Source organism: Sinocyclocheilus grahami, unplaced genomic scaffold (genome assembly GCF_001515645.1).
Source record: "Sinocyclocheilus grahami isolate Dianchi unplaced genomic scaffold, SAMN03320097.WGS_v1.1 scaffold424.1, whole genome shotgun sequence".
Classification (NCBI taxonomy): domain Eukaryota; kingdom Metazoa; phylum Chordata; class Actinopteri; order Cypriniformes; family Cyprinidae; genus Sinocyclocheilus; species Sinocyclocheilus grahami.
Window position 1 is genome coordinate 844,274 of NW_015505603.1, and position 13,170 is coordinate 857,443.

A 13,170-nucleotide genomic window follows, 5' to 3' on the forward strand; every position below is an offset into this window, starting at 1 on the left:
TCTCACTCTTTACTATAGTGCATAGATAATATTCGTTGTAATGGGCTGATGATGAATGCCTTTGAGGAGAACTCTAAAGTCACTGTGCCCCAGATGATCAAGTAAGCACTTCTTCTCCCACTGGAAGTAACTATGCTTTTCCAGCATAGAAATGTTAGTAAATGTCTATAAAACATAGTCAGTTTCTGCATTAAGTAGATCAGCCTGTTTTTTATTCACAGTCATACATCAACTTTTAATGGCACTTGACACATTTTGAGAAGCTTAATACATGAGCATGTTCTAACTTTGCAAGGCTGCATACAGTATTACAAAAGTATGAATTTGATCTAAAATGTGATTGTTGCTAGTGGCTAAACTATATATATATATATAGTTCAGTCATGAAACTCTAGATGGCGCATTCTGACGGGGTGTTAACATAACTGATGAAATTCAGAGAGTTAAACGACTTGGCACAAGCTGATTGGTTCATGCTGCATATGTAGCCAATGAGCTTACTGCCTTGCATTTATATGGCTGGCTAGCATTCACTTGAGATTCCTGCAGCGTGCTTTCAGAGTTCTCTGAAACCCTCCACCTTCCCCAGCTCCACCTGTATAGATCTGCTATGGGGTTATTTTATATGCTATTTGTGCAGCAGCAGTATGTCTTAAATACTCATGGCACCGTATCGCCATATGCATTGGCTGTAGCAAGTTCCTGTACTACAATAATCTACAACTACAGCAATAACCAACAGCAGCAGCAATTCAGCAGCAGCGTAGCAGATCTGTTCCGCCAAGACCAAATACATTAACATTGTCATGATTGAAATATATTTATAATTTTAATGTCAGATACTGATACAAATATGTAGACAACAGGGGTGACAAATGAGACATAATAGTGATACTTTGTAAATATGTAAATAACATCTAATAATCTGTGTCACATGTTTAGGTCTGATGCCAGTCTGTACTGTGATGACGTGGACATCCGCTTCAGCAAGATGATGAACTCGTGTAAGGTGTTGCAGATCCGCTATGCCAGCGTGGAACGCCTGCTGGAGAGGTTGACTGACCTGCGCTTCCTCTCCATCGACTTCCTCAACACCTTCCTGCACTCCTACCGTGTGTTCACCAGCGCAGACGTAGTCCTTGACAAACTCATCACCATATACAAGAAGCCTATCAGCGCCATACCTGCCCGGTGAGCCACATATCTGTTTTTTTTTTGGAATACAAAAAATTAGATTACAGAGGTTTTTATTGCAAATGGCAGTCTGATCAGCATGACATGCACAGAGATGTAAACTGTAAACTGCTCTCATGTGCATAGTAGCATGTAGCAAGAGTGTTGTTTTCAGCACAGTCTACAGTCTACAATACTGATTAAGTTGAGCTTAAAAACGTCATACTTACATGTTAGAATAAAGCCGACTGAATAAAGCAGCATGGCGTTTTGTAGTTGACTAATCAGTCTTAAGCCCTTTATGACAAGGTTGCTTTTGGGATATGTTTAGCTAATATTTATGGCGTTTTTGTGTGCAAAAACAGCTGAATAGAGCAAGAATGAAATGAAATGCAGGTTTTAAAAGTTGACATGCCTTCTTAAAGGTGCTCTCAGTAATTTGTTTACTTCTTAAAAATTATAATTTAAAATAACTGTTTTCTATTTTAATAGATTTTAAAATCCAATTTATTCCTGTGATGGCAAAGCTGAATTTTTAGTAGCCGTAATCTTTACTGTCTTCAGTGTAACATGATCTTTCAGAAATAATTCTAATATGCTGATTTGCTGCTCAAGAAACATTTCTTATTATCACAGTTGAAAACTTGTGCTGCTTAATATTTTTGCAGAAACCGTGATACATTTGATCAAGATTCTTTAATGAATAGAACGTTCAAAAAACCTTGATCTTCTATAACATTATAAAAGTATATACTGTCACTCTTGATCAATTTAATGTATCCTTGTTGAATAAAAAATATTAATTTCCAAAAAAAGAGAAAAAGAAAAATCTAATTAAACACAAACTGTTGAATGTGCTGTAAATATAAGAAAAGTCTAGAAAAAGTAGTCAACCTGTTTAGTTGGTTGTTGGAGGGCCTATCATGATCCATCCCTAATTCTCAGCTTTTTTTATGCCGTTTGATGGACTTGTATCTTGGCACATATATAAATGCACATGCAGCTCTTAGTTTAGCACCAGGTCTTTGCTTTGCTGGATTTGTGTTCTCGTGTGAGAGAATGAGCAAAAAAATTGGTTCGGTGTGATAGGAGAGAGGTCGCGCCAGTGTTTGTCACCCTATAGTGAGAGCGAGCGAGCGTCTGCGTACGTATGGGATAAAAGGAGAGAAAAGTGAGAGAGAAAGTCAAAGGGGAAGGTAGTGAGATGTGCTGGAGTTGCTAAAGGCTTGCGAGAGGTCACACTAATGTGTGTCACCCCGCTCTATGTATGTGTGTGTTCTGCTGGAAACAGCAGTAATTGGGCCCTGCTTCCTCGCCTGCGTGCCTGCCTGACTGAAGCATCTCAGCAGGGCTCTGTCACCATCACCTTAGCAACCGGCCACTCTGCTGCAGGACCCCACCCTCCGCCCGTGCCGCATCTGCGAGATGAAATATTTAGTGTGCACGTTTTGCAGCCAGCACAGCCTCTCTCACTCTCTCTTTCACATGCGCGCTGTATTTTCGTCTTGCTTTCTGCATCTCCTCCTCCGGTTGGCTCTGGAGACGGAGATCCAGGCAAATCGGTAAGAGCCGGGGACCTCCCACACACCCACAGCCTGTAGCACCCACTCTCCCCTGGGCAGACTGCACGGCTGTGATGCCTCCCCAGACCTCCCCCGCTCAGCTGCCCTGCCTCAGCTCCAACGGTCACCCAGACTGTCATAAGTGGGTCTATTTCTGTGCAGGCATGACGTGTAGGGGTGGCTTGATGTGTGGGAAAGCTTCTCTGCAACGCTCTCCAACCTTATAGAGAGATGTGAAGAGTAGGCTGTTTATGCTCCGCAGAGACACTTTTCTCTGTCAGCGCAAATACCCTGAGCACACCACACAGGGTTGAGAAGCCATTATTAGCTAAATCATGAGTTGCAATGAGAGGCAAATACGTAACTGTTGTCTTTTTGTAGGCTAGTGATGTGCCGATGGTGGTTTTCTAGATCTGCTCTCATGTAAAGGTGAAGCATGTCATTTAATGTCTGTAGTGACACTGAACTGAAAATAATGAGTGTTTTCAAACAGGATCCTATTGGTTGGACAGATCTTCAAACAAACAGCTCTTTGAGGTTCATTCAAAATGACCAATAATTTGCTCAACCAATCATCTGAGCGAACCATTTGGTCACATGAAATGACATAAAGTCTTTGTCATTTGAACTTAATGAGCATGCTTTACTCCGGGAAAAAAAATATTATAGTTTTTTTAATATATATTTATACATTTTTTGATCATAATTTAATTATAATATTTTTGTGATTTTTTTATTTATTATTATTTTATTTCAGGGAAATCATTTGAATGGCTTCCTTATCTTGTTGTATCTGCATATTTAGCTGGAATTGACAGAAAGTATTGAAACAGTACAGTTCAAAAGTTTGGGGTCTGTAAGATCTCTCTTATGCTCAGCAAGGTTTTGAACAAAAATACATTAAAAAACAGTAATAATTTGAACAATTATTACAATTTAAAATAACTGTTTTCTATTTTAATATATGTTAAAGTGTAATTTATTCCTATGATGGCAAAGCTGGATTTTCAGCAGTTACTCCATTCTTCAGTGTCAGGTCTTATGTGCTGATTTGATGCTCGAGAAACATTTCTTATTATTGTCAAAGTTTAAATATTTTTGTGGAAATTGTGATACATTTCTCTCAGAATTCTTTAATGAATATACATTTTAAAAGAACAGCATTTATTTAAAATAAATAAATATATATTAAACATTATTATTGTCACATTTAATTAATTTAATGCACCCTTGCTGAGTACTAGTATTACATTCTTAAAAATAAATGGTAGTATATTTCACCTTTAAATTTAATTTGAATTTTTGAAACTGAAATTGCATGTCCATGTTTGACAGCCTCAGGAGGTTTAAATCAAGACAACATGGTCATTAACAACCCTCCCTCCTGCTCTTTTCAACACATAGATCCCTGGAGCTGTTTTTCGCGAGCAGCCAGAACAACAAGCTCCTCTACGGAGAGCCACCTAAGTCGCCCCGTGCCAGCCGCAAGTTCTCCTCCCCACCCCCGCTGGCCATTACCAAGACCTCGTCCCCCAACCGCCGCCGCAAACTGTCCCTCAACATCCCCATCATCACCGGTGGGAAGGCTCTGGACCTGGCTGCCCTTAGCTGTTCCTCCAATGGCTATGCAAGCATGTACTCCTCCATGTCCCCTTTCAGCAAGACCACGCTGGACATCAACAAGCTCTACGTGTCCAGCCCCATCACCAGCAAGATTCCTGACGAGGGTGAAGGCAAGACTGACAAAGCTGATGAGGTTTCGCTGTGCAAACAAGGTGAGGTCATACTGCAAATGAGTTCACCAAAATGTCAGTAGTTGATACCAGTACCAGAGAAATTTTTGTTTCTTGACACAGTAACACAGCATAAACTAATAAAACAGTGCTTTATTTAAAAAAAATTATGTTCATTATATTTATTAATAATATAATTAAAAAAAATCTAAAATATTTGTAATAAAAAAATAAGAAAGTACATGCATTGTTGTACATTTTTTTTGTATTTGTTGTATTTTTATATTACTGAATATTTGAGTGTGTGTGTGTGTGTGTGTGTTATAACAAACTAAACAATGGCTTGTACCTTCAAGTAGTCAAGACAGACTTTGGATAGTAATATTTGTTTTAGTAACACTGATACACTTTTATAGTTTTTGTTAATATTTTGAATTCGTTTATATATATTATATTAAATGAGTAACACAATAATTGTGTCTTGTATCATTTTTATTAGTTTTTGTCTTTTTTATTCTATTATAAGGTTTTAGTTTTTGTTTATTTAGTTTTAGTAATTTTAGTACCATACTTCAACTTAACTAAACGTAAATTTAAACTGTTTCCAAACTGAAATAAAATACTTTTTATGTGTATATTTGATTTCAGTTAATGTTTATTTTATTTCAAGTAATGAAAATGTTTATTTTTTACGGTTTTAGTTTTATTAAGGATACAAACTTTTTTTAATCATAGTATCAGCTTGGAACCAACTTTTTGACACGCAGACAGCAAACTGTCATAATATGGTGGGTTTTTAATGTTTCATGTGTTCGATATGTTATGCATATGGATAACTGTAATGCCTATGACTGATTCTTTTCTAGACATTTCAGTGAGGGAGGAAATCGACAACGACCAGATCCAGAGTGATGAGGCAGAGGCTGAAGTGTCGCCCACCAAATCACCCACCACTCCCAAAAACGTCAAATGCAAAAACTCCTCAGGTAGAAGACACTCTGTCCTAGACTTCCTTGCCATGTTGTTATCGCTCACTGACATGAAAACCAGAGCACCTGCATCTCACGCTGACAAGCCACCTGCACCCTTCAGACCAGCCAAATTTTGCATTTATCAGTGGCTCAAAATGGCAGGCTCGCTTGTTTTGAGAAACTGAGTGTTTAATGCAAAGGTCCAGTAACATTCAGTTGTTAAAGGTTTGCATATTTAGCTATATGTAAAAACTTCGTTCCTTAGCATTTTTGTATGTGAGATATCGCTGTATTCTGCTCTTTTTTTGTTCCCACGTGTTGTTCATGTTTTAAAGTACACGCTGTATCTGTAAAGCAAATCTCTTAGTGTACAGATTCAAACTTTGTATTGTAGATCATTTTAGGCTTAATTGTGCTGTTTACTTTTTATTTATTTAGTTTTTATTTTATTTATTTACTTTCTTACAATATTTAATATTGATGTTTGAAAATTGTCCTTATAAAATAGATTGCTATTAGATTTCTGATTATCTCTGTTGCAAAATGTTAATCAAATTGTTATATTGTTTTAATTGTTATATTACAATACATTCTTTATTATAATTCTGATTGAATAAGCCACAATCGAAACTGTTGCAAAAAGTGTGCTGGTAAAATTGCTACATTACTTTGCAGTCATGAACAGCACTAGTATAATGATCTATATTACTGGTTTGTTAAAATTTCAGTAATATTATATTATTAATTCAGCTTGAATATCTTAGAGTACAGGTTAAAATGTGTTTTGTAAATAATTTTAGATTTAACTGTGCTGTTTAATTGTATTATTTATTTATTTTTGTACATTTTTATGGTTAAAAATATTTAATAAAAAATATAAAATCTTAAAATATTTAATATTAATGTTTGAAAATCTTTTTTATAGAACAGCTTTTAGATTTCTGATCGCCCGATGGTGTTGCAAACTGACTGTTAATAAAAATGTTAAATTACTTTGCAGCCATAAAAAGCCTATAATGATCTATATTACTTGATTATTGATATTAATTTCATTAATATTATATTATTATCAACATTATTTTATATATTATTAGTATTATCAATAATAAATTTGACTTTTTATTGGTTTATTGCTTTGACTTACATTTAATTAAATGTTCTGTAAAATGTAACTGACAGTGATAGAATTATCCTAATGTTTGCACACTGAACTATGCTTGTTTTTTTTCTTCTTCTTCTTTTTCTTTTTTGCATATTGAAAATGCCAGTATTTTGCTATCACTTGAAGTATGCAAAACTTTGATTTATTTGTTTAAATCTCTTAATTGGTTATGAGTAGCTGACTAATTCTGAAATTAATGCTAAATTAACCTCCAAACATGCATTGAACAATCGCGTGTGCTACTTGTCTTTCTCTCTGGTCAGAATTCTCTCTGTTCTCGTACAACAATGGCATGGTGATGTCGTCCTGTCGGGAGCTGGATAACAACCGTAGCGCCTTGTCTGCTGCTTCTGCCTTCGCCATTGCCACTGCAGGTGCCAACGAGGGCACGCCAACCAAGGAGAAGTACCGCCGCATGTCTCTGGCAAGCACAGGTAGGATTCAGCAATCTGTTTCAAACACTCATAGGCTGTGGATATTTGTTGCCTGGCAGAAGAGGGATTAATGTGAATTTTGATTGGTTATCAGGGTTCCCCACGGATCAGAGGAACGGAGATAAGGAGTTTGTGATTCGTCGAGCAGCAACTAACAGAGTTCTCAATGTCCTCAGGCACTGGGTGTCCAAACACTCGCAGGTGAGATTAAGTAAACATTATACACTCTTAAAAATAAAAGGGTTTTGTAGCAATGCCATTGAAGAACCATTTTGGGTTCCCAAAGAACCTTTCAGTGATCAGTTCTTAAAATCAACATTTTAATAAAGGACATTTTCCCCCTTAAATAAAGGGGTCATATGATGCTATTTTAAAGATCATTATTTTGTGTATTTGGTGTAACAGAATATGTTGACATGCTTTAATGTTCAAAAAACACATTATTTTTCAAATACTGTACATTATTGTAGGTCCTCTGCCCCGCCTCTCTCAAACACGTCGTTTTCAACAAAGCACCTTCCTTTGACAAGCGCAGTCTGCTCTGATTGGCCAGCTGACCCAGTGCATTGTGAACACCACAAGCACGCGTCGGAAATGTAACGTCCAAAGAGAAAGGAAAACTTGAAATTGCATCATATGACCCCTTTAAATAATCATTTTACATTGATGTCAAAAGTTCTTCATGGAACCACAGATGACAATAAAAAATATTTCTAAAAGTGTAAAACTTAATATAAGAAATCACCAAATAGAAACAAAATGCAGTATGGAATTGTATTTATTTTTTTGTGTCCAAGTTGTGGGTCATAATTTGTCCCAGAAGGACAAGTTTCTGCACTGATTTTGATGTGGCGAATTCTGTGGAATGGATTTAAACATGATAAAACGTTAAAACATCATAACATATGAATGACAATAAAAAATATCTGCAGAACGTTTTTGTTTTTGTACACCTGTGTATTGTGTGTGTATGTTTGTAGGACTTTGAAACCAACACTGAGCTCAAAATGAAAGTGATTAGTTTCCTGGAGGAGGTGATGCATGACCCTGAACTTCTGACCCAAGAAAGGAAAGCTGCTGCCAACATCATACGGTGAGTAGAGTCTGTCTACACCCTGACAGAATCATGTAGTAGTGGATTATCCTGTCCTACAGTATTTTAGATTTATGTAATCTAATAAACTATTGTAATTAAATCAGTGGTTTTGCTTGGTTTTTTTCTTTTTTCTTTTTTGGACAGGACATTGACACAGGAGGATCCTGGTGACAATCAGATCTCTCTGGAGGAGGTGCTGCAGATGGTGAGTGGGGAGATTCTGGGTCATCCTCCAAATTACTCAACATTTCATTGCTAAAACGATCAGAACTTACCAATATATTTTGGGGTCCGAAAGATCGTTTAATGTTTTTGAAAGAAGACTATGCTCAAGAAGCAATCTTATGACTAGTTTTTACAATTGTTTTCTATTTTAATATATTTGTTTTCTTTTTTATTTATTATTTTGTCCTGTAATGGCGAAGCTGCATTTTCATCAGCCATTACTCCAGTCTTCAGTGTCACATAATCCTTCAGAAATCAATCTAATATGTTGATTTGATCCTCCATGAAAACATGTAAAATAGTTTTGTGGAATCTGTGATTTTTTTTTTCACGATTCAAAACTTTTGGCTTGTAGTGTATATCACCACTTATTAAGGTGTGTAAACTGTGCTGAAATTCATTATTCAGTATCTCGTTTAACTAATTGTTTGTTATATAGGCAGAAGGAGGAACGTCAGAGCCTTTTGAGAATCATTCGGCTCTGGAGATCGCAGAACAGCTCACCCTGCTGGACCACCTTGTTTTCAAAGTCATACCATACGAGTGAGTGTGATTATGTTTCAATGTATTCATTCTTTACTAGAGAGTAAACAGATAGTTCACACAAAAATAAAAAGTATGTCATTAATGTTGCTTCAAACATTTATGCCCATTGTGTCCATTGAACACAAAATACGTTTTGAAGAATCTTCACACAGTGCTTGCCATATGACTTGTGCCTATTGAAGTCTTTTGAAGTAATACAATAGACTGTCAATTAAATTCTGCATACAACTTTGACATGAATGACATGAGGGTGAATAGACCATTTTTCATCTTGGGTTAATCAAACCTTAATGACATTGTTTGATTAGATTCAACTTAATACTTGAATATTTGTTCAATATGTGTTTTTCCTCACAAATATGTTCATTGCCATGAACAGGGAGTTTTTTGGTCAAGGGTGGATGAAGAACGACAAGAATGAGAAGACACCTTACATCATGAAAACGACAAAACACTTCAATGATGTAAGTGTTCAATGTGAAAACATCTGGTTCTAGTTAAGCGCAAAGTTGCTGCAGTGTATTTGTTGTTGCATTGTTCCAAATAAAGCATAATGAACACAATGTCGATATACCTCTGTCTCTTTTAAAGATCAGTAACCTGATCGCTACGGAGATCCTGTGCAGTGAGGATGTGAATGTACGGGTAGCAGTGATAGAGAAGTGGGTGGCAGTGGCCGATATCTGCCGCTGTCTCCATAACTACAATGCCGTGCTGGAAATCACCTCATCCCTCAATCGCAGCTCCATCTTCCGTCTGAAGAAGACCTGGCTCAAAGTGTCCAAACAGGTGTGGAACTGCCTGATAAAACCCTCATTGAAATTAAATGAATAGACTTTATGGTTAAAGTAGGGCCAGTGCAGTTTAAGACAATAAAATAATATTTGCTGGACTCCTCCTGTTGATCCAGTATTGATGAGCATTTATTTGATGTTAGATCTGAAAGTATGTGACAACTGAATACAGACTGAAATCATTTAACGCACTTTATTATTTCATTTAAATCAAAGACCAAAACAGTCATTGACAAGCTGCAGAAGTTGGTCTCATCTGAAGGAAGATTCAAGAACCTCAGAGAGGCCTTAAAAAAGTATGTTTTTATCACTTGCAGTAAGTCAGTACTTGTTGCTGTAATTTAAGCCAGACTTCTATATTTGAGCATATAGGTGATATAATTTATTTTATTTTGCCATAGCATGCATAATACTGCATTTTTTTCTAATATTTCTGCTAGTTGTGACCCTCCCTGTGTGCCATATTTGGGAATGTACCTCACTGATTTGGCCTTTATTGAGGAGGGGACGCCCAACTACACAGAGGACAACCTGGTCAATTTTTCCAAAATGAGAATGGTAGGTCTTTTTATATGCATTTCTTTAATGCGTGTGTGGGAAAGAGTTATAGATATCATTTTGTTATCATATTTCCTTTATTTTACAGATTTCCCATATCATCCGTGAAATCAGGCAGTTTCAGCAAACGGCATACAAGATTGATTACCAGCCAAAGGTATTGAACTGATATTGGTCTGCACTGCCCAATTGTGGGGTTTCATGATCAGCATGCACTAGCCTTAGTAACACTGGGGGTTAAGTTTGAGTATGCTTTGTTCTGTACATAATCATATTCAGATTAAAAACAGTAAGGCCCTAAAAATCCTTTTGGAACCTGCAGTGTAGGAAACTCGAATTGAGAATTGAGCCATGGTTGCATTGAAGAATCACATTCAATATGAAACTGTCACGTTTTTGTCTTTCAGGCAGCACTGTATTTACTGGACAGAAGCTCAGTAATGGATGAAGAAGGCCTGTATGAAGCCTCTCTCAGAATTGAGCCTAAAGTGCCCAACTGAGAGAGGCTCTGCCTAACGTCTACACAATGTACAGACACCACACTCTCTACAGTATACATCCTTGTGTTCTGTTATGTAACATGATTATTACTCCTGGATGTGTTTCCTTGTTTTTAGTCGTAACCAAATGTTGCCTAATTGTTTCAGATCTTTCACCGTTGATTTCAGCCTATGTTCTTTAGAGAATAATATTTTTTCCAAATCCAAAGTATGCTTTTAACAGTACTTGCAACAGGATACAATCCTAGTTCAAGGTGTGGTTGTCTATTTAATTGATCAGGCTCATCCACATCACCGTAATGAAATATGAAACGCCGGCAGGAGCATTTTGAGATTTTAATAGATGCATGTAACTAATTTACAGTATATGCATACCATGTAGCAATGTAGAAAGCAGATATATTACTGTATACAACCAAGCATATAGAAACACTTATACTGTTATACTATTATATTCCATGTCACTGTACTTCGCAGAACCAACTCCAGCATTTTTCATCTATTTGTTTGCGATAATTAACATCCGTTCCTTGATTTCTCAAGGGGTTAGTTGGACATGCTTAAACTGCCATGATATTTATTAACAGTTTTGCCATGACTTAATAAAACAGACAGTGAATAGCTTGGTAATTGTATTACATTAAAAAATACATAGGATATGTCTTCTGTTGGCCAATAAGGATTTTGATCTGTTCTTACATGCAAAATTTATTTTGCAGAAATTTGTAATGATTTCCTCAGCCCTAAATTATACTGTTTCTTCACAAAAAGAAGCAAGATCTGCATTATATTTTTTTGAAACTGATTGTTTCGTGATTGTTTACCCATGTAATGTTTCCGTTGCTCACAGCCACATTTCTTAGCATTTTGGGAAAAAGGTATTCTGGGTTCAACAATATCCTTCTACACCAGATTATCCAGCTATTGTACATTTACAGACAATCTATGTCCTTCTTGCTGTTCCAGTGATTGTGGAACGTGACTGAATATCACTTTGTAAAATGCATTGCCGTTTAAGAGTATGATCAAAAGTGAATGACCTTCCCGCTTGCAGCATACAAATGGTATTTTTGTAGTCCTAGAATAAAGACGTAGGGTTCTGCATCCTTACCTAAAAAAGGTACATTTTTGTACAAACATTGTCAACTCACCACACAGAAAAGTATTCTGTATATTTTGTACATGCAGCCCTATGTATTTCTTAACATGTACTAGTTTAAAGCACTTTTAAAGCGTTGTATCCTATGCTTACACACTCAATGCTATATGATTTGTGATTTTGAAACCATGATCTAGAGGTAGAGGACTTTAAAGTGTTTTTGCATATACTGTAATCCTGTCTATAATCGTTCTCTTAGCAGGAATATAGTAATGTAGTGCTTATTCTGTGAATATTTGTATGTATTTTTACTATGTACAGTCTGGAAACACACTAAACGCTCATGTGGCAGGCATGCAACACTGTATCAGCCAAAAACTTTAAAAAGAATAATATATATGTACATCTATGTGCACATACTCTTATAAATGATATATAAACATACAAACAAACATTTTGCTGTTAGCAATACCCAGTGGTATGAGAATTATCTTTCAACCCTTAAGTTTATTTCCACGGCTTGGGAAATATTTCCAGTTTTTGTACAAAAAAAGAAATGAACAGAAAAGAAAAAGAAAGGCAATGAAATAAACTGTATGTTTCCTGATTACCTCTTGCTAATAAATCTATTCTATCTCAGGGGGATATTGCTTCCTTGTATGTGGTTTTTGTCATGCTCACTTCATTTGGCTCGCTTAAAAAATGGGTCATAAGTGTATAATGTATAACGATACGGGCCTCGTTTTTTTTTAAACGGCAGGTTTTTAGCATTTACATTTATGCATTTAGCAAACGGTGTTTGTTTGCTCTGATATTTTGCTGCCTTAAACGCATCCATTAAAAATGTATAGACTTTATAAATAGTTTGCATGTGGCCCATTTAATTTCTGTTGTAAAAGAACAGAGTTTTTGTATCACACAGCTTGACATGCCATAAATCATATCAGACACTTTTGATGTACACAGTAGAGGGTACATTTCAGGGAAAATATTGGGTGTAAATTAAAAAAAAAAACTTTTGCCTTGAACACTGGCTGAAAGCATGTAAGCTAAACTTATTGTGTAACTCACTAGCGTGACACAACTGGTCATGTGATGTCAACGCTGCAGCTCCTGGCTAGTAGGGATGGGCGACTCCACTTATTTTGTATTCAATACGATACCGATATTTTTCAAGGCAGTATCGATACCGATACGATACTTCTGAACTAAACTTTTAAATGATGAAATGTATTAAATTATTGTTAGAAAACACTCTCTGTCTTGTTAAGGTTCCAGATATGCCTCACCCCTCCTTTTTTCCCCTCTCTCTTATTC

General features: G+C 36.2%; 1 protein-coding gene across 1 annotated transcript in view; it reads left to right on the forward strand.

The window, feature by feature from the left end:
• Window positions 1-12,556, forward strand: part of rasgrf1 (Ras protein specific guanine nucleotide releasing factor 1) — a 34,862-nt gene extending 22,306 nt beyond the window's left edge. The window contains exons 10-24 of the mRNA XM_016233050.1: window positions 19-101; window positions 943-1,191; window positions 4,140-4,510; window positions 5,335-5,454; window positions 6,865-7,035; window positions 7,130-7,236; window positions 8,016-8,128; window positions 8,276-8,336; window positions 8,796-8,899; window positions 9,282-9,366; window positions 9,494-9,691; window positions 9,913-9,992; window positions 10,137-10,254; window positions 10,343-10,411; window positions 10,662-12,556. Of these exons, the coding sequence (XP_016088536.1) occupies window positions 19-101; window positions 943-1,191; window positions 4,140-4,510; window positions 5,335-5,454; window positions 6,865-7,035; window positions 7,130-7,236; window positions 8,016-8,128; window positions 8,276-8,336; window positions 8,796-8,899; window positions 9,282-9,366; window positions 9,494-9,691; window positions 9,913-9,992; window positions 10,137-10,254; window positions 10,343-10,411; window positions 10,662-10,754 (2,022 nt within the window). The 3' untranslated portion in view covers window positions 10,755-12,556. The remainder of the gene's footprint in view (window positions 1-18; window positions 102-942; window positions 1,192-4,139; window positions 4,511-5,334; window positions 5,455-6,864; window positions 7,036-7,129; window positions 7,237-8,015; window positions 8,129-8,275; window positions 8,337-8,795; window positions 8,900-9,281; window positions 9,367-9,493; window positions 9,692-9,912; window positions 9,993-10,136; window positions 10,255-10,342; window positions 10,412-10,661) is intronic.
• The last annotated feature ends 614 nt before the right edge of the window (window positions 12,557-13,170 follow it).